The sequence below is a fragment of the Labrus mixtus genome, chromosome 16 (assembly GCF_963584025.1).
Source record: "Labrus mixtus chromosome 16, fLabMix1.1, whole genome shotgun sequence".
Taxonomy (NCBI): Eukaryota; Metazoa; Chordata; class Actinopteri; order Labriformes; family Labridae; genus Labrus; species Labrus mixtus.
Window position 1 is genome coordinate 2,766,999 of NC_083627.1, and position 18,101 is coordinate 2,785,099.

The following is an 18,101-nucleotide window of genomic DNA, read 5'->3' on the forward strand; positions in this document are numbered from 1 at the left end:
TGTGAATCTGTTTCCGTAGAGAGCCTCTCCCAGCGGTTTGCTTGCTACACATCCGGTGGAGGAACCAGCAGCGCCGGTTGTCAAACAAATCCATGACTGGGGGTGGGGGGCGGGGTTTGTTTGATGACGCAGCACGTTGATATACGTCAGTGCGTGTCGTGAAACATGTCGGCATCTGAGACTACGACAAAGGTAAAAAACCAACTGCAACACAGAATTGCATTTTAATGCCATTAATGTTCTCCTGGATTTTTGTAAACATTGCAGCCTTTATAGCAGAATCTTGGCGGCTAATCGGAAATCTGCAACCACGAATAATGTATTTACTTGTGGGTTAGAAGACCTCTTTGTTGGAATCTGTGCTACACGTTTAGCCACATTAGCCTTCAACAGTTCAGTGTGAAATAACTGCACAGCTCTGAAATTTGATTACGTTTTACCATTTTCCCCGCTACTTTGACTGTTTTTATCATTGTCTTTTGCCTTGCTTCCATTGCATTACGAGGTGTTTATAAAGTACGCTTTATTTAGACTAGTTTTTAAAGCTAATATTGGGGTTAACTTCATCTTTACATTCTTTATTTATGTAAGGTTTTACCTGTGCAAACTATGATTTAAGAGATTTCCCTACTCTACATTTCTTCTTTCATTTCGTAGCATTCTTTGCTCGCTTTTGTTTGTTTAAAAAAAGCATGAATGAGTTGATTGACTGATGGCGGCACCTGACGTCATAGTAGAAACGATCAGCCATTGGTTGACGAGTTTATTTTGGAGGAAAAGGCGGAAGTCAAAGTCAGAGGGATTGACTGAGCTGGTGTTAATATTTGAACAGTTTATAGTTATGCAAAATAATGTGGTTTGTGTGTTTATTTAGTGGATATATTGTTTACATTAAGTAAGTTGTCAGTCATGCTGTTTTTTTTTGTGTTGATATATGACATTCACATTTTAATATATGCAAACAAACAAGATATTTGTAATCTGTTTTTGGGGATTTATGTGTACACTGAAAAACAAGCTATAGAAGGTGTTTGTTTTGAAATGTGTGTAATTGTAATTGCACATACACAATTATTTTTTGCACAATAGATAATATTTCCTCGTTTTGTAAAAACATGAGCTGAATTCTCTCTCTCCTCTCTAAAACTTGAATCATTCTCAAAAATCACAGATCACTTGGGGCTCTTTTTCTGGAGTTAAAGTACCGCACACTGTGAACTGCACAGAATGAATATGCCTCGATGTTTTTTTATTAATTTTTTTATTTGTAAATTTTATTTCATTCAAACAAACAATAAAGTTAAGAAAACAAACATAAAATCTCAAATTTCGAATGAAAAGGAGCAGAAAGAAGATTAATCTTATAATATCTGCCCCTCTTTCACAAAACATTAATTAAAACAAAACAAAACACTTCATTCAAAAACTATTCAAATCAAATTGGCTGCAGGCGAACACAGCCACTGGCACTAACGGCTTTCCCTTTTTTCAAATCTGTTTTGGATGTTTTTTGGAAATGTTTTCTGATTAGCTTTAAACATAATTTGCAGAATACTGTAATCAACTAATTCATGAAATTTCAACAACTTTAACTGATGATTCTTATGGCTCTTTTTTGCGAAATGTAAATTGAATGGGTGAATGTTTTACAGGCACTTCCCCATACCCTAATGTCTACGTCAATGTACTTCAATGTTCGACTTCGATCTCTGTAATCCTAACGTTGCACTTCAGTTTGATATTACCCATTTATTTTTATTCTGACATATCATTTCCTGGTGATTTTTGTTGTTTCTGCCAGGAGCCTCCTGAAGGGAATGACTCAGAAACACCAGCAAATTCAGAAGCTGGACCAAGTCATGTGAAGGACGGTATGTCTAAAGGCAGGAAACGATACCTGTGTGTTTAATCAGTGCATTTCAGATACAACAAACATAACTCATGTGATTTATTACTGTCTCAAAGCTTACACAGACCTCTAAACCTTTCCAGATAATGCAGCCATCACCACAGCTGCTGTTGCCAAACAGACGGAGCCCATGGGTGCTATGGCCTCTACGTTGCTTTCTCAGCAGCCTGGGAAGGACGCCTCAAAAGCAGGAGAGGAAGGAGACAAGATGTCACCTTCCTCCTCTCCAAAGAAACATGCTGCAGGTAAAAGTCAAATACAATCTGCACTTCTCAAATGTGTTAAAGTTCCAGACTTCTTTTTGAATTAAACAGTGAGACCATTTTACATTTTTACAAAAAACACTATAAATCAGATAAATTAATAAACTTAGCTAGATAATTTAGAAAGCTATTAATATTTTTAAAAAGTATTATTACCAGGAAACAGTGGTTTAACACACGATATTCAAAGCATAGTTATGTTTGTTTTCTGCAGAGCTCCATGTTCCTTGATGCCTCTCATTGTCTTACTAAAAAAAAAAAAAAAAAGATTTTAAATGATTTATGAAGCGGTTGGCAGTCATTGGTTTATCCGCCTTCTTACAGGATTGGCTGCAAAGTCCTTTCCATCAGCGTCGGCTTCGTCATCCTCTTCCTCCTCTCCGTCCACCTCTTCGGCGCTTTCCCCCGGCCGAGCAAAGATGAGTGTTTCCGGACCTGGCAGCAGTAAATCCATCCCAGGACCTGCTCTTTCCTCTTCCTCTTCGTCCTCCTCTGCCACAGCTTCCTCCTCTCCCTCTGTGTCCCCCGGCCCACCCAAGATCCACCGGGCCCGCAAGACCATGAACAGGCCTCCGCTAGGCCAGGTGAGCATCAATCCCCCTGTAGCAAACTTCATTTTCTTTTTTTTAGTAAAAATCAAATGTGTTTCTCTGAATCAGCAACTTTTTAAAGTCATTGCTGTTTTTTACAGATGAACAACTTTGAGTCGCCTGTTGCACCCTCAGGACCCTCCGCCTCGCTTTCCTCTGACTCTGAAACAGGTTAGTCGCTTTAGAATATTGTTGTACTAAATGTCCGTCTGAAATAATCAATTTAACATCAATGGAAATAATCTGGAGCGACCTGATTTATGACACGTGCATGTGTTTTTCCATTAGCTGCAAAAAGGAGAAAAACGGATCCTTTATCCGACATCACTCATGAGACGTCTGAAAACATCCCGGACAACGCTCAAACTGTGGTAAGATTTTTTTGTTTCCAGCACGATGGTACATTCATCAGAATCCGAACCACACACACTGTTGATACCTGTATTTCTACCACAGCAGCAAAGATAGAAGTCCTGTCCAGTGGGCACCAAATATAGATTATTTTCTTTTATTTGAATCCCAAAAAATTGCAGGCAAACTCCTGCACAATTACACTGACAATGTTTATCTGTGGAAATTCCCCTCACGTTGGACACAGCAGCTTTCTGTTCAGATTATAACCGAAGATCTTATTATTTTTCTTAAAAGCTTCTGTACTTTTCGTTTCTATAAATGATTCAAGTAATGGCTTAAAAACATCGAAAATATCAGAAATTACATCTTTAGTTTGTACTCGCTCTAATAAGGGTTCAGTGGTACATTTTTATCTCTTCTCTATTTCTGTTCTTTATTTTTTTGAAATAACAGGAAGAAACATTTGTCCATAAAAAGCCTTCAACCAAATCTGCAGCTGAGAAGAGCGACGTCGATGTCGGATCAAAGTCAGAGGAGGACGAGAAAATTCAGACTCCAAACCCATCGAAGCGAGCGTCAGGAAAGGTGTCGGAGGTAAATTAATGTAAAAAAACACACATATGATTGAGTTTGATGTTACAGCATGTTTACGGTCGTTATCTTCTGTTGTTGAACTTTTCTTCCTTTTTGTTTGTTTGATAGTTTGATGACGTTGAGAAAGAAGAAAATAAAGAGATCGAGGAGTCTGTGAACACATCGGATCATGTGAGTGAAACCATCATACCACCTTCACGTCGAGTCATCTTATACCTCACCTGATGACACTTCACACAGTCGATGACACTCCACACAAATATTTATCAGCCTGGATGTAAAAAAACATTTTATTCTTGTATCACTCAGCGCTTACTTTAAAAAGATGAATAATTCTCTCCCTCCAAATAGACAATTCCAATTCTTCTTCTGCCTGATCGGGAAGAACTTTCATTATTCTATTGTTCCTATTTAAAACAAAACAAAACATGCCATTGCTCATTTCCCTCCCAGTTTTAAGACACCTTTTCTATAAATAACCACAGCCAAACACAAACAGACAAACAATGAGCAATATGGATGAAAAATCAAAAAGACCAACTGGGTGAAGAGTTGAAAAGTGAAATCACAACAGTTCTGTCTGACATGCTGAGGCAACATTTGAAAGTTGCCCTGTGGGGTTTTTTGTGAACAAAGTTATGTTTACATTCAGAAAAATGAGACATTTATTCTTTAGAAAAACATTTTCTAAGCTCATTTTTTCCTACTTAAGATAAGCATAAAAACACTGACAGGAATGGTGAGTGTGCAAGTTCATAATAAAGAGAATAACAGAATAATGCATCCAGGCCGTAACCTGTAACAAGTAAAAATTTAAATTAATCACAAAAAAACATCCAGAGTGTTTACTTTTCTTTTGCTACATTGACAGAGAATTTGTCCCTCGCAGAGCTCAGAGTCTGAGACGCACAAAGCTGATCTGAGTCGAAACGAGAGCGAGGAGTCTTCACAAGAAAAAGAGAAAAACACGTCTGATGTGGCCGAGCCGGTCGCTGGTGAGTGAGTTAATCTGTATCCAAAACCATGACTGTCTGCCATTAAGATTCCTGACATTGAATCGTGTTAGATTTTCAAAACAAGAGTCTCTTTTAATGTCAAAGTGAAAAAAAAACAACCTGTAATCTGTATTAAAATGAAAAAGCCTTTTGATTAAATCATCTCTGGTGCAGCTGGTGGGCGTCACATAACGAGATTAATATAATTAATGAATCACTTTTCTTAGTCATGTAGTGATTAATAATTAATATTAATATCAGCAGTGTTGAATCAAGGTGTGACTTCACCTTGAAGCCTCCACGTCCGGTGTGACGATTTCATGCTTAAAAAAAAAAAAGGACACGATGAAGAGAAAACTCTCAGAGAGAACTCAGAACACGGTTATTGACAGGAACCAATCAGGGCGAGGTTACAAGAGAATCTCCAGGGCGGTTCGTATCTCTCAGAGCAGGGTTAGGGTGATCATCCAAAAATGGAAACATCGAGGGAGCTCTGTAAATCTTCCAAGAAAAGGCTCTCATTGAAAACAGGGCGGGCATGCAAAAGAGAGGGCTTTAAAGGAGACCCCCCGTGAGGTTTGTAGGAACTGTGCAGGAGCTGCAGAAAGGTGTTCACTGAGAGTCTGTGCAGGAGCTGCAGAAAGGTGTTCACTCAGAGTCTGTGCAGGAGCTGCAGAAAGGTGTTCACTCAGAGTCTGTGCAGGAGCTGCAGAAAGGTGTTCACTCAGTCTGTGCAGGAGCTGCAGAAAGGTGTTCACTGAGTCTGTGCAGGAGCTGCAGAAAGGTGTTCACTCAGTCTGTGCAGGAGCTGCAGAAAGGTGTTCACTCAGTCTGTGCAGGAGCTGCAGAAAGGTGTTCACTCAGAGTCTGTGCAGGAGCTGCAGAAAGGTGTTCACTCAGAGTCTGTGCAGGAGCTGACACACCTGGAAGAGGGGCGTGTTGTTGTGTTCAGACCTGAGCTGAAGCCAGAGTTTCCGGAAATTCACAAGGCTAAGATTACAGATACTGACTCAGAGGAGAAAGAATGGTTTTCTATTTTTTGTGGTACGTTTTTGTTTTTGTTTATCTGCAAAAAAAAAAAAAGGAAAAAAAAAAGTGTACATCCTTTGTACATTTTGATTCAGTGTTTTTTTTAATGTATTGTTTGTCAGTCATTTATAAGTCAGGGTGATGTGAAACTGCGCTCTACCTCAGGGCATCAAAAAAAAGAGACTCTTTTGCAGAGGAGGAAAATAAAAAAATGGTAGAGTAGAGGAGATACCAGCTAAGAAGTTCCACTGGGAAAAAAAGCCACACAAAAGATAAATGCAAAAATGTTTGTATGATTTTGTTAGAATAGAAATCTACATGAAAGTTTAAAAACTATTAAAGGCACACAAGGATTGGACCTCAAATAAACAAGGTTCTATTCTAGCTGTAGTTCATCTCTCTGCAGTGTGACTGATGACGAGTCGTTTGTCATTTCAGCTGAAAGGTCGTCTGATTACACCGAGGTTCCCCTGGGTGCTCTGGACATCGCTGCAGCCGACAGTCTGACACTTTCTCCTCACCACGGTGAGTTTAGAAGCGACGCACGTATCGTATGTCGATATGTTAAAAAAATCTGAACCTTTTTTTTCCCCCTCGATAACGATAGCTGAATTAAACAAAGCATTGAAACTTTATCTGTTAAAAATCTAATTTGAGCTTCTCTGATGTGATCCTTTGCAGCTTTTCTGTGTGATATGAAAAGCAGAGATGATGGATTACTTTTGGGTATATGGATGACTCTTTTCCTAGTAGAGGGATGCTGAGCACACTATCAGATTCAGATTCTTTATTGTCCCACGAGGGGAAATTTGCGTTGCAGCAGGAGCACACAGAAGACGAGAAGCACAAGGACAACATCGCTCTTTATTTTTCATTTTTGTTTTACAAGAAACACAGAACAAGTGAGGACTAGGGCAAGACAGTATGAATAAGATCAAATAGAAGAATGTAAAGGTACAGGTACAGTACATAATGGATGGTACATTCTAATGAAAAAATAAATATTTACGAGTCTTTATGTTTTATTTTTTCCATAAAGCTGATGGAATTCAATGTTCCTCAAGAGTCTCATGGTAGGACTGTTCCTCTGAAGCCAACATTTAGTAATCGCTTTTTTACTAGCCACCATAAGAATCTTTAAAAGGTTTATGTTTTTGCCAAGACCTTCAGGAATTTTCCCGAGGTAGAGGAAATGAGATGTGAAAGAGAAATCCAATGTGGTGTTCAGAGTCTCTGCGATTTAATAGTTTCACATCTTTCCAGAAGGGCTCAAGACGTGGACAAGACCAAAAAACATGTACACAGTCTGCCGAGACCGCTCCACGTTCCCTCCAGCATGAGGCTGGAGAACCACTTCATTTTGACTTCTGATTTGGGGTAATAAAAAATCGTATCAGATTTTTCCAGCAGAAGTCTCGCCAAAAAAAAAAAGAATTTGTTGAAGTGGGGTTGATTTAAGGACAACATCGCTATTGTAAAAGATCTTATTGGAAGTCATTCTAAAACAAACCTGGGTACAGATGTGATCTGGTGTTCACAGGGAAGATGAACCTTTTTGAGCGCTAACGTTTCAGGATTTACAGGATATTCATTTAATATGTCAGTAAAACAATTTCCATCAGCACTAACATCGTGAACAATCAAGTCTTTCTCTCTCTCCTCGGGAGTCTAGCTGTTATATCGTGCACTCCATAAACTGAGGCTGAAGTCCTTGAAGCGCTCGGCCCCGAGTTCAACTCCACATCCCTCTGTACTACTCTGCATTAAAGTCATAAACAGAATCTTCAAATGAATACAGAAACCTCTCTCCTCTGCTCAGAAGGGAGCGATGCAGGAGACACGGAGCGTCTGGAGGAGCTCCCCCTCTGCAGCTGCAGGATGGAGGCTCCTCGAGTGGAGTGCAGCAGCCAGCGCGTCAGCAGACAGTGCATGGCCACCGAGAGCGTCAACGGCGAGCTGAGGGCGTGCATCAGCCGGACCATCAAAGGGGAGACGATGCGTCCGTCCAGCCGGGTTCCCCTCATGGTGCTCTGTGAAGTCCATCGCTCTCACATGGTCAAACACCACTGCTGTCCCGGCTGCGGGTACTTCTGCATCGCGGTGAGAGGTTTAAAGAATCTGCTGTCGACATCAAAATAAACACTTATCTCCTTCCTTCCTTCCTCTCCTCCTTCACACTATAAATCCTACCTCCTCTTTCTCCTTTGATGATCGACCCTCTGAACTTTCTACTTTCCTCCCTTCCTCTCCTTTTCTCATCTTTTTCCTTCTTGGTGTCCTTCTCTTCATTATTCTCTCCCTTTTATATCCTCTCCTCCTCCTCAAAATCCTACTTTCTCCTCCTTTCTCCCTCTTGATATCTTATGTTCTATAACTTTTTCTCTCCCTCAGTTTCCTTTTTCCTCCTCCACAGAATCCTACTTTCTTCTCCTCTATCTTCCTGATTTTTCCACTTTTTACTCCGTATCTTTCTTCTTTACTTTCTCCTCAATTATATCCTGTCTTCTTTTCCCACTTCTCCACCATTTAATCCGACTTCCTCATGCTGCCTCTCGTCTTTGTCCTCGTTCAAATCTCGTTCTGCTCATCTTGACATTTCAGCTTTGACTTTTTGTCTCCTTGTTTCCTCTGACTGTCTCCTTCTTAACCTCCATTCTCTTTATTCTTTCATTCTCAGGGCACTTTTCTTGAGTGCTGCCCGGACCAGCGCATCGCTCACCGTTTCCACCGCGGCTGTGTGACGGTGCTGAGCGGCGGGCGCAGCAGAGGAAACGGAGGCGGCGGTATGATCTTCTGTCCTCACTGTGGCGAGGACGCGTCAGAGGCCCAGGAGGTCACCATCCCCTCGTTCAGCTCGGCCACGGCCTCCGCCACCACCGTCGTCACCATGTCCGCCTCCTCCACCACGACCCCGTCCCTGCCCCCGTCTGTCCCCACGGCGCCCTCACTCACGGCGTCGACGGGAGGGATGAAGGACGGGAAGATGCCTGAGAGACCGGTCAGGTAAGACTGAACAGTGTGAGAAGTTCAGCTTCCTTTTAAATCCTAAAATATATTTTAATTTTAATTCCTCTGTTCTCCTCCAGCGCTCGTATGCGTAGCCACGGATTGGTCAAGCCGGCGGTGGAGCAGCAGCCCCCGCAGCCGGTCGCCTCGGCAACACCTGCGACCGCCGTCCCCCCAGTGGAGGAGGGCGTGGACAGCGTGGGTCCCTCTCTCTGTATGCCTAACGGGAAACCCATCAGTCCAAGTGCACTACCGCCCGGGCCCAGCAGGGCGTCGCTGCAGAAAGCTATCCTCACACAGGACACAGAGAGGTCGTGATTTATTTTTTTTATCCATGCCTTTGATGAACGGTTTAGTAACTATCCTCACAATAAATGTGAGTCGTGTCTGCTATTTATTTTTCTACTTGTTTTGAAGAAAAAAAGAAGATTTTAAGCTAACAAAACTGCAAAACTGCAAAACTGGAATATGATTTATCTGCAGCAGCCAAAGTTATTTCAACATAAGTTAATTTCTCTTCATAAAAGTATTTTTTTTAATTTTATGTTTATGACCAACATTTTTATTGTTTTCAAATGTTTTACAACAGTACAATACCAGACAATAAATGATATAGAACAATACCCATCAATGCAAGACAAAAAAAAGACAAACAGAAAAAAAACAGACCTGACGAACAAAAATTATAATTAAGTTAAATTAAAATATATGTAAATAAATAAAAACATAAAAAATTAAAATTACAAAATTCCACAACCACAACATGATTATTTCAGATTAGGCTGCATGGAAGTGTTAAGTTGTGTTTCCATAAGATTTACAGGGGGCAATAAAATTAGTTTTAAAATCTTTAAGAACAGTTTGTTTCAAATCTGCAGCCACGGCAGAAAAAAAATACAGATTTGTTTTTTTAGGGAGGATTAGAGCAAAAGAGAAAAGATTTCTTTTTTGTGTGTTTGTTGATTTGTTTTTGTTCTTCCCATGAAAGTTAGCTGACGTTCAGTGGAAACATTTAGACCAATTTTGTGATTTTTACTTTTTTTCCATTTTCCAGGAAAAAGAAACTGCGGTTCCATCCCCGCCAGCTTTACCCCGCTGCCAAACAAGGAGAGGTTCAGAGGGTTCTGCTCATGCTGAGTGAGTGGAAGAAAGACGAGAACAACTGTTCTCCATGTAGATATAAGAACTTTGTAGATTTTATTTTTTAGAAGCTCTCTCTCTGGATTTGATCACAAACGTTTCAGTGTTTATGTTTTTATGATGAATGATCGTTTGTTTACTCCCTCCTTCCTGCTCAAACAGAAAGAGTCATTGTTTTATGGATTTGTTTATTTGAGGCGGCAGCAGCAGCTCAGTCTGTAATGACTTCAAGTCCTATTAAGGACCAAAATATGGAACTGGTTACTGGTGTCCCTGAGATCCTGTTTGTGTGTTTGTGTTGTCCTGTCCAATAACAGAGCGAGAATTTATTTTCCCCCCCTCAGGCATTAATAAAGTATGTCCTCTTCTTCTCCTTCTTAAACTGTTCGTGTCTGCACCAGTGGAGGGAATAGATCCAACGTACCAGCCTGACTCACAGAACCGGCGCTCTGCTCTCCATGCTGCAGCTCAAAGAGGTCTGCTGGAGGTCTGCTACATCCTCATACAGGTGACATTTTCCATCTATTGTCAGCCTCGTCGAGTCCTTCCTTTTGATCAGAACACATTCTCTATTTAATCATTTTATATTAAAAATACATTAAAAATTAATCAATGATATCAGAAGAAGTATCCTAAAAGCTTTACGAGCACATTTCAGTTCATGGTTTAAATCTCCATATCCACAACTTTACTATTTTGGTTCACTTTTATTGTTGTCATAGCAACGCTTTTAGAAGGACGGCAGCTGTTTTCATCAACTTTAATAAATGCAGGAACAGTTTGTGACTAGAAAAATGAGCTTCAGAGATAAAAATGAATTGTCAGCAGAATTCTTCTGTGTGTGTTTAATTTAAAACATTTCCTCGTCTTGTGCTTTCAGTCTGAGGATAATGTTTTGATTGTTTACAACAGGCTGGTGCTCAGGTGGACGCCCAGGACAAGGACCTGAAGACTCCTCTCTTGGAAGCGATCATCAACAATCACATCGAGGTGGCTCACTACCTGGTCCAGAACGGCGCCTGTGTCTATCATGTTGTGAGTAAAAAAAACAAAAAAAAACAACTAAATTAAGAGTCTTCCCTGAGGTTGTTTGATACAGATTTTTAGCCTCGGTGTTCTTGTTGTTCAGGAGGAAGATGGATATACCGGCCTCCACCACGCGGCCAAGCTGGGGAACAAGGAGATCGTCAGCATGCTTCTGGAAACGGGGCAGGTCGATGTGAACGCACAGGTAAAGAAAATGACTTTTATCAGTGTTTTACGGCCATCAAACAAACTTTCTGATGGAAAGAGTTTAACAAAGTGTTTGGTTTTAAATGTTAAAATAGATTTCTTAAAAAGTATGCCAATCTATCGTATACATTAGATAAGAAATCATTTAAACAAACGCATCAGAAACAGATCCTTCCTGTCGGGTTTGTTCCAGGACAGCGGAGGCTGGACGCCGATCATTTGGGCTGCAGAGCACAAACATGTCGACGTGATCCGATCTCTGCTGAACAGAGGAGCTGACGTCACCATTAATGATAAAGTAAGTTTTCCGCTCGCTAATTCTGAGGTTTGTAACGTTCAATTTTCCTTTTGGGAAATTTAGGTTTGTTTTAATTGTGGCGCCCCCCTGTGGACAAAGCGATACCTCTTACCTATTTTAGCTGATTCTTCCCTGTACATGTTGAGTACAAACATACAACTTCAGGAGATGCTTTTCACTTACACTTGTCCATTTTCTCATGAAATCCTAACATGCCATTTTACCAAAACAACGACACATCCATACATGTATACACACACCCTTTCCTTCATACCTACATTAGATAGACATAAACTTACATGTATACATAGAACCACACATATGGCAGCCTTCACATTTTTTTTTGAAGTAGCGTTTTTTGCCAACAGCAAAAACAAATTTTGCAAGTCAAACATCACTTACCAGGAATTTTTGCTCAGAAAATGTTATTTTTTTGAAGCAGTGTTGGCAGGATGCTGTGAATCACTTCGTCTGATTTCTATCATTCTTCTCACTGATGATCTCTTGATGTTGTAGCTCACATAGTCATCAAGAAGCTCATTTAATTGGTGATCTAGAAAAACTAAATAAATAATAAAACACTTTTTTTTTTTTCCCTCAAATAGGAAGTGCATTCTTAAAAAAACACAGCGAAGCATCTGGATTGTTTTCATTTTCTGTTCCTGTCCAGTTGTGTCACAGTCTGGGTCTACATGGATGTACTTGCATGAGAATATTTCAGGTTATTACTTTAAACAGTCCAGTCTCTCCCCTCAGGAGCAGAACGTGTGTCTCCACTGGGCGGCGTACGCAGGGAACGTGGACATAGCAGAGCTGGTGTTGAACGCCGGCTGCTCCCTGACGTCGGTCAACGTGCACGGAGACACGCCGCTCCACATCGCCGCCAGAGAGGGCTACCTGGAATGTGTTACGTGAGTCAAATCAATCACAAGTTTTCATACACTAGTCACATGTGTCCTTCACTTTAACCTGAAGCCATCCGTCCCTCTCAACTAACCAGATCATTATTCGCTCATTTTTACTAGTTTGATGTTTTTTACTTTGAATGTAACTTACACAGACGGCTGCAGGAGAGTGGAATGATGGATGTATATTGATGTTCTTAAAGTCTTTATATGTGATTTTTCACACTTAAATATAATATAAATCAAGTATCTCCTCTGAAAATAACTCTGTGAGTCATGACTGTCTACAATGGGTGTAACACCCGAGTCCCACTGTCTGTGATGTTTTCAGAGTCCTATCTTCAGTTTGTTTACATCGCCAGGACGGCCGGCTGACTCCTCCCCTCGTGTATAAAAGTTGTTTAATTGAGGGACTAGAGAAAAGAAGAATAACATACTGTACTCACTGCTTAACTGTGTTTCTAGATCACGCTCATTTCAGGTAAATTTACATGCAGTGTGAAGATACGAGCATAATAAAGATCGCTAGCATTAGCATGCTAACACAACAATGCAGCGCGAGTTGTTTTGGTTTCATGCTGGTGCTCAAGGGCGACATCTGCTGGATCAAAAAATCACATATAAAGCCTTTAAAGTATCCATCATTTGTTGCTTTGGTTTGGAGATGGGATTGTGACCCTCGTCTGGACATTGATAGGTACGACGCTAACAAAATCTTTTGTTTGTGTGATTCTGGCGCCCCCTGTGGTACCTCTAGTGTCTTAGCTCAGTGGTCACCAAACCTTTTTTTTTGCCTGGTCCCCCCTTTGGCGGATGAGAATATTTTTTAAGCCCCCCCCCCCCACCTCCACCTGTCACCATACACATCAACATATATCAACTTAAACACTAATAAAGAAATAAAGCCAACTAATTCCAGAGTTTTTAGAATCTATCTCAAACATTTTCCCGTCCAGTGTGTGGCAACAAACTGAAAAATCAAACGAGCCACTAAAGAGGAAACAGTTAGAAATGATACTGGAACATGAAACATGTCGGGTGTAGATTATTTTTCCAGACTTACTTTAACTGTGAAGTCTTCTTGATAGATATGATGCTTTGCTAGCAGTGAAAAACGGCGTCTGTTGTTTTTGTTCAGCTCATAGGAGCTTTAGTTTAGTATTTGTCAGTTGTTAGTTGGTGCAATGTGAGCGTGTAGGACACGGTTGTGATATTCTGTCTCTGCTGCAGGTTGTTTCTCTCCAGAGGTGCAGACATTGACATTATTAACCGGGAAGGAGACACGCCGCTCACGCTCGCGCGGGCGGACACTCCCGTTTGGGTCGCCCTCCAGATCAACAGGAAGCTGAGGCGAGGAATAACCAATCGCATGCTTCGGACTGAAAGAATCATCTGCAGGTAGGTTTGAAAAAAGAGCCTCGGTTTTTTATTTTTTTATTTAGAATGACACATTCACAGACATTTGTACATATTGTTCATTTGTGGTTAGACAATAGAGTGATTCCTCTTTTCACATTTTTGTAAATTTATACAGAACAAAAGAAATCAAATAGAAAAAGAAAAATAATAGAAATAGATCCGAACAAATCAAATAAAAAGACAAATTGTAAGACATGGGGTGACAAACAAAAGAAGGGAGTTTAGGGGAGATATAGGATACACAGAGGTCCTGATATTTATTTTTAGAGCCTCATTTTCAAATAATCAAGTTTGACAGAAAGTTAGTTTCTACAATTCTAAAAATTATTTAGCAAAGTGATGAACATCAGAGAGTAAGAACAACACAAGCAAGGGTGTAGAGAGGAGGAAACAACGTCAGGAAGTGCAAACAAACAGATTGAAGTCTGATAGGACACACAGGAGCTGACAGGAAGTGACCAGAGGCAATAATATCGACAGCTGTTCTTGAGTTCTTATCAGCATCAAATCCATCTTAAATATCCTCAAAGTGTGTAGGTGTTCATCAAAGAGATGGGTCTTTAGCTTTTTCTTAAAGGTGCAGAGGGACTCTGCAGGTTTGATCCACCACCAGGGGGCGACAGAGGACAGTCTAGCAAGAGACTTAAGACCCTGTAGTTTCTTTTGTTTATTTGTTTATTTGCTTTGTGTTCCAGCGACATCGCTCAGGGCTACGAGAACGTACCCATCCCCTCTGTGAACGCGGTGGACGACGAAGGTTGTCCGTCCGACTACAAATATGTGTCGGAAAACTGCGAAACTTCAGCAATGAACATAGACCGCAACATCACACATTTACAGGTAAAACATTCATCAGCTTCTTAAAAGTCACTTTTATAGACTTGCTTTGATTTCTCCTTTAAAGATCTTTCCCTTCCTTTTATTAATTTTAACCTTTTTATCTTTCTCTTCTTTAAATGTTTTAGCCTTTAAATGTTCCCTTCCTGTATTCATTTTACTGCTCTTAGTCTTTTTAAATTCCTTTTATCTTTTAACTCTTCAGCTCTCTGTTGCTTTATTCATTTAACCAATGTCCTGTTTATCCCTTCTGTTTATCTTCATTCTGTGTTTACAGCCTGTGATGTGATGTCGTCACACTCTCCATCAATTTTCATTTTGTTCTCTCCTGGTTGATTTTAAACTAATGTTTCCTTCACTGTATTGAACTGCCTCTCCACACCTGCCTGTTGAATCTTATTCCTGTTATTTGCATTTTTACAATTTTGTCCTCTCTGTTGATCTCTGTTCTGTTGTCGTGTATTTGCTCTGTCTATCAGCACTTTGTAAACATTTGTTTTTAAAGGTGCTATATAAATAAAGCTATTATTATTATTATTATTATTATTCGTTCTGTTATAAAGTGTCATTAAAAACAACATCATTGCCTTTCTTTTGTTTTTTGACTTCAGCACTGCAGCTGCACTGATGACTGCTCGTCCAGTAACTGTCTCTGTGGACAGCTCAGTATCCGCTGCTGGTACGACAAGGTAGATACAAATGTTTTACAGTCACATCATAACAGAAATCAGAACTTTAATGGACATTATTTCAATCCTACTTTGGATATTGTGCAATTCTGTGTGCAACTTAAAACATGTTACACATTTTTTGTCAAAACTGCAGCTCAGCTGATCTATTTTTTAAAATCTATATTGTGGTATTTATTTTTTTGTACATTTTTTTAAATTATTTTTTTATTTAAACTGTACTGTGTTCACTTTTTGTTTGCAATCTTTGCTCTTTGCTGCTGTAACACTGTAAATGTCCCCGTTGTGGGATAAATAAAGGATTATCTTATCTTAAGATAAAATGCTTTAGTTCTTAATATTCTGCAATTTTTTTAAGGTTTGGTTTGAATGACTGGATTGAAGTCTATAACCAGGGTTTATTAGTTAAAGGAGAAACTAACAGAGGAACCAAATCTCAAGTTGTGTTTTTTATATTTCAGGACCAGCGGCTGCTCCAGGAGTTCAACAAAATTGAGCCTCCACTTATATTCGAGTGCAACATGGCGTGCTCCTGTTACCGGACGTGCAAGAACAGGGTGGTGCAAGCAGGCATCAAGTAAGAACTTTAACTGCACTCTGAAATTCAGTTTCTGTGATGATTCATAAAAATAAAACGATGGGGAAAAAACATGAACGCTTTGTTTTCCACCACCCAGGGTTCGTCTTCAGCACTACAGGACCGAGAAGATGGGCTGGGGAGTTCGAGCTCTGCAGGATATTCCCCAGGGAAGCTTCATCTGCGAGTAAGAGAGAAACCGCACCACACGTCGCTCTCGTACAAAAAAAGTCAGGTACCCAAGTAATGCTGTTTTTTTGTGTCCATGCAGATATGTCGGGGAGCTGATCTCTGACGCAGAGGCCGATGTCAGAGAAGACGACTCCTACCTGTTTGACCTGGACAACAAGGTGTGAACTTTTGTATTTAAATTGTGTTTTTAATCTTTAGTTTCTGACACATAGAACAACTGAGGAGCGAGTGAACAACCAATTGGTGTTTTCTTTGAAGGATGGGGAGGTGTACTGTATTGATGCCCGCTACTATGGCAACATCAGCCGCTTCATCAACCACCTGTGTGACCCAAACCTCATCCCTGTGCGCGTGTTCATGCTGCACCAGGACCTGAGATTCCCCCGCATAGCCTTCTTCAGCTCCAGGGACATCCACAGCGGACAAGAGCTCGGGTGAGAGACAGATTTTTATTTTTATTTTTTTTATTCCCCAGTATTTAACTTTCTTGATCCTATAATTTATGATATTTTTAATTCATTAGCTTGTTTTTAAGAGATATTTTCTTAGTTGTATCATGATATGTAAGGTTTTTATTTGTCAACAACATACAGTATTAGTATTTTTTCATTTAATCCTTTTCTACTTCTTTTTTTAAATTTTAATTTATTGCTTATTTACTTATTACTTGTAAAAAGTAGGCACAAAGCTCGCTCTGGATGCTGCCTCTGTTATATGCATTTTGAATTTGCATACTGTGTATATATTTACACAGTAATATAATGTATATATATGTATTGTTTCCTTCTCACCACTGGGTGTTAGAAATATGAAAAAAATGTTGCAAATATGTGTAATGATCGGAAACGTTAATGTATTGCAATAAAAGTATATAAAAAAAAAAAAACATATGTGCTTGAAGCCCCATCCAACCATAAGTGTACAAACCTGACTGGCCTTGTCTTGTGTCATTAGGTTTGACTACGGAGACCGTTTCTGGGACATTAAGAGCAAGTACTTCACCTGTCAGTGTGGATCAGAGAAATGTAAACACTCTGCAGAGGCCATCGCCTTGGAGCAGAACAGGCTGGCTCGTATGGAGGCTTGCCCAGAATCGGGAGCAGACTGTGGGATGAGCATGATGGGAAACTCCTAAGAAGAAAAAAAAACTCACACGAGGCCTTTGGATGATACATGTGCACATAGTCCATGTGTGTTTTATCACCTGTACATTTCTGTATGATGCATGTTGCTGTTTTTTTTTACTTAAAGTATCTTTTTGTTTCCATCCTGAAGGTTAGCTCTTCCCTTTATGGTAGAGGACATGGCCTAAGGACATGAGCTAAACATATTCTTAAACCTCTCTTTACATACAGTATGTTTACTGTATAAAAGTCTGTTTAGTAGGAAGAACTACCACGTGTCATTTACTCTGTCATGCCAACAAACAGGAAGTATTTTTACACAGTACAATAATGGGTCAACCGTCAGTCCTTAATTACCGTGATTCAATTATGATAAAAGAGATGGTGTTGTCTTTTGGATGATTGTTTTAGCTTTGTTGTCTTTATTTTTGTACGTATAGTTTTCTTTTATGACAATTAGTGTAATAAATAAGCTCATGAGTTGATCTTTGAGCTCTTGAATTAAGTGTGACAATCTTCTCTGTTAGGGTTAGAGTTACACTTTTTTCTGTGTGTATGGTGTTTGTGTTAAAGCTTTGGGTTTTTTAGTAACCAGGCAGATCTCATTAAGAGTGTTGCCTGTTGGTATTCTTGTAATTGACAGCAGGGGGCGTTTACCACCACTCAAAGCAAGAGAGATGCACCGTGCACAGTCAGAGAGTCAAAGAAAAAGATGTCCCACTCTGCCACCGATTCCCTCTACATCTGATTTGAACAAAAACAGTTACAGAAAGATGTCAGTTTTCCTTGACATTTTGGAAAGAAAATTAACATAATCACTAAATGATTAATCAAGAATAAAACTAGTAGCATATGTGCACGTTAATGAGTTTTTAAGCAGGATGTTTTTACTAAATATAAGTTTGGACATCCTCCACCCTGAACTGATTTAATGTTATTTTTTGGGA

The 18,101-nt window shown here is 39.9% G+C and overlaps 1 protein-coding gene across 3 annotated transcripts; it reads left to right on the forward strand.

Annotated features, from left to right (window-relative positions):
• The first annotated feature begins 1 nt into the window (after position 1).
• ehmt2 (euchromatic histone-lysine N-methyltransferase 2) lies at positions 2-17,659 on the forward strand. Of its 3 annotated transcripts, none has more exons than XM_061059380.1 (27): positions 2-192; positions 1,802-1,871; positions 1,993-2,154; positions 2,497-2,756; positions 2,864-2,933; positions 3,051-3,133; positions 3,570-3,710; positions 3,819-3,881; positions 4,600-4,705; positions 6,173-6,259; positions 7,554-7,834; positions 8,412-8,737; positions 8,821-9,051; positions 9,795-9,877; positions 10,282-10,388; positions 10,793-10,915; positions 11,010-11,111; positions 11,307-11,411; positions 12,150-12,322; positions 13,547-13,714; positions 14,431-14,575; positions 15,184-15,261; positions 15,723-15,838; positions 15,939-16,025; positions 16,110-16,188; positions 16,289-16,464; positions 16,985-17,659. In XM_061059380.1, the coding sequence occupies exons 1-27, from the start codon at positions 166-168 to the stop codon at positions 17,163-17,165; spliced, it is 3,630 nt and encodes a 1,209-aa protein (XP_060915363.1). In that variant the 5' UTR covers positions 2-165; the 3' UTR covers positions 17,166-17,659. The 3 variants fall into 3 exon arrangements, with proteins under 3 accessions (XP_060915363.1, XP_060915365.1, XP_060915364.1); XM_061059381.1 differs by having other exon boundaries at positions 3-192; positions 12,168-12,322; XM_061059382.1 differs by lacking the exon at positions 6,173-6,259.
• The last annotated feature ends 442 nt before the right edge of the window (positions 17,660-18,101 follow it).